This window comes from Contarinia nasturtii, unplaced genomic scaffold (assembly GCF_009176525.2).
Source record: "Contarinia nasturtii isolate CC-2019 unplaced genomic scaffold, AAFC_CNas_1.1 Cnas_scaffold_1351, whole genome shotgun sequence".
NCBI classification, from domain to species: domain Eukaryota; kingdom Metazoa; phylum Arthropoda; class Insecta; order Diptera; family Cecidomyiidae; genus Contarinia; species Contarinia nasturtii.
Genome location: NW_022198688.1, coordinates 1 through 3,160, shown reverse-complemented (window position 1 = coordinate 3,160; position 3,160 = coordinate 1). Strand labels below are relative to the sequence as shown.

Genomic DNA, 3,160 nt, shown 5'->3' with positions numbered 1-3,160 from the left:
AGTTTTCTGAATGAAAATATTAAATACGGATATTTCTATCATTCAAAATAACGGTCGAGAAGTCGGCATTTTATGTGATGTTAATGTGAACAAGTGTGATTTAACTTAACATTTTTGGCATGCATTTCTACTAAAATACAAGGAACAAAATGTTCAAAAAATTATTTTTATTTTAGAGGCAATCAAGCCAGTTATCGTTTATCTCAAAATAACTGTCTCATTAGAAAATATATACGACGAACAACCACTTGAACATTGTGAAAGCATTGATAAGGCATTGATTGTCCCTTCAAGTGTTATCTGTTGTATTTGGTATGTTGGTAGCATTGCTTTTGAATGAAAACATTTGATAAAAGTTTTTCCCTTAATCAATCGAACAAGTGAAATCCATTGTAAAGAAAAAATTTGAATAAAACCTATTTATTTGCCAAAAAAACGCATGCAAATTAGTTTAAAACTAGCACTAAGTGTATTAGAAACGAACGATTTTAAAGTTTTGTGAAAAATAGCATAAAATTAAGAATGGTAATGAATACAAGTAAATCGATTGAAAGGTTTCAACTTCAGCATATATCGTCGTCGGATGATTCAAGCAGTTCTTGGCAATTGGTGACCAATTCAATGACTTCAAATCAAAGTATACAAGTTGTGACAAATGGAACTTCATTAAATGGAAAAGTACGAACAATTTCGATAAACATTTCGTTCGAATGGTATTTGAATAATTTTCATTTCTTTAGAAATTGCCAAACAAAGAAACGAGTGAAGTTGTACTGAAAGAGCTTCGTCGTCGATACAATGGACGTAATTCAATGCATCAATCGGAATTTGAGACAGCACAACAATCGATGGAATTGATGCGACAAAATATTCAGCATTTGTTTAATGCTGAAATTGAAGTCATTGTACAGAGATACATCGGGGCAAGTTAAATCTGCATCAAGTTAACATATACATGTATGAATGTTACAAAATATATTCCATTTCAGACATACTTTGAACCAGCTTTGAAGAACGTAAAAGAGAATCTTGAAAATGCCGGAATTACAGACCAATACGTGAGTTCAACCAAATATAATTGCATTTGATTTGAAATTGAGCTGTGAAAAAGAGCACGGTTTGCATGAATTTTCATTTGTTACAGTTGAAAAAGATGAGCTGTGATTTACTTGAACATGCAAAGCAAGGTTATAAAACTTCAAATGGAATAACCACTCTTGAGCCACCAAATTCAATGCTTGAAATGACTGCTGTGCCAAAGACATTGGAAACTAACACTCTTGAACAAGTGTTTTTGTCTTACACAAACGTAAGCGCTCTTTCTTTTTCTTCATTTTTTTTTCTCTCATTTTCATTTGTTTTCGCCTGTTGTGCCTACTATATGTGTAATTGCTGATGGGTTTTTTTTATTGAATTTATTTATAGGCGCCAATTAAACGAAAAGATACCAACGTAACATTACAACGAAGTTTAAGCACAGACCACAGTCCACTACATAAACGATCGCCAATAACATTTCAAAATAAATGCATTAGCCGACCGGGTCAAATCATTTTAAGTGTAACTTTAACGACAGACACATTGTTTACATTTGACTTTAAAGCACACGCAGCATTTGATTATGCGCCAAATGAACGTTTAATAAACAAATATCCCGAATTGATTCATTACATCATCGATCACCAAGACAAAGATTGGTTCATTCAACAAAGAATTCTTTCGCCAATCAATCGTAACGCACACATTTTACTACTTACCATTGAAGAGGTGAATCGAATTGCACATTCGGATATTTTAAAAAATCAACCGTATCCAAAACCAATCGAATTATTTGCATTTAAAATACCCACATTTATACTACAAAAAATGAGAAAATTTATCAACGAACAAGGTGAAAAGAGTAAAACTCTCATTGCAAACACAATTCATCCGAAAGTTTCATTATCAGCACTGCTATCGGCGGCATCGAAACCAACGGCCATCAAAACCATTCAATCCGTCAAACCGATTTTGGTAAAACCGATTATTTTTCTTTTCTTTTTTTATTCGTGCACAGCAACTCAGAAGACTTCTTCAATTGTAATATGATTATTTTTCTATTTTAGAAACCACAATTACAAAATCAGTCACTATCGTCAGTGATTTCGTCCATACAACGTGCAAATTCACAGCCAACAACCGTTTTGCTAGTTGACACAAGCGGAAATGGATCAAAAACAGCAACAATTACCAGCGCATACATCACATCAGATGAAGGTGGTGTCAGTTCACCTGTCATTGCACGAAGCTCATTAAGTTCGTCACATGCCACATTATCTGCATTGTTATCGAATTCACCCACCGAAAAAACGCTAAATTCAATTGTATTAAATGAAATCACCGACTAATTCTAATTAATTGCGCCGCGATCTTTTTTTTCTATTCTGACGAAATAAACAGAAGACGAAAAAAAAAGAAAAAACAAAAATACATCTCAGGTCAAGAAAATTACCCGACGATTGCGTTATCATATATTAATTTTTCGTACATGTGTCCATTCTGTTGATGTAATTATAGTATATTTGAAAAAAACCATAATAAAAACGAATGCGTACTGCGTATCATTTTAAATATATTTTATTAAAGACTTTTCGTCATTGTCCCTTCTCTTCAAATAGCGATTTGTCAATATTGAAGACGTTTGATTTACATGCGAATCTCATAATAATGTAACTTAATGAGCCAATTGAAAACAATGGCAATTATCATCGAAAATTATGCTATTAAAGCATATAAAATTATTATACGTGCGTAATAGCGGTTTTAAAATGGGAATGACCACTTTTCGTATACCACGGAAACACTTAATAGAAATCATGCTTTAAAAACGTAATTTATCTCTTAAATGAATCGCCACCGTGTGCAAATGCTAAAGACATCCATTTTGGCCATCATTAAAGAGATGTCAAAGGTTTTGTTCGAGGTTAAAACACTTTTAGGTTTAAAGATGAACTTGATACATGGCCATTTCTTATGTTAATGAAGAAAAAAACTACGAACAACAATCATTCAGCACAGTAATGCACTCTTCTGGTCAATTATGGAATTAAAGTGTCCTGGCTCAAGGACTCCGTAGTAAGTAAAAGGAAAATATCCCTTTTTAGCTTGGCCATAAACCATT

At 32.9% G+C, this 3,160-nt stretch overlaps 1 protein-coding gene across 1 annotated transcript; it reads left to right on the top strand.

Moving 5' to 3' along the window:
* The first annotated feature begins 378 nt into the window (after positions 1–378).
* LOC116345558 lies at positions 379–2,528 on the top strand. The gene is made up of 6 exons (XM_031774996.1): positions 379–678; positions 741–923; positions 990–1,058; positions 1,145–1,309; positions 1,426–2,013; positions 2,106–2,528. Exons 1-6 carry the CDS (start codon positions 523–525, stop codon positions 2,385–2,387), a joined length of 1,443 nt encoding a protein of 480 aa, XP_031630856.1. The 5' UTR covers positions 379–522; the 3' UTR covers positions 2,388–2,528.
* The last annotated feature ends 632 nt before the right edge of the window (positions 2,529–3,160 follow it).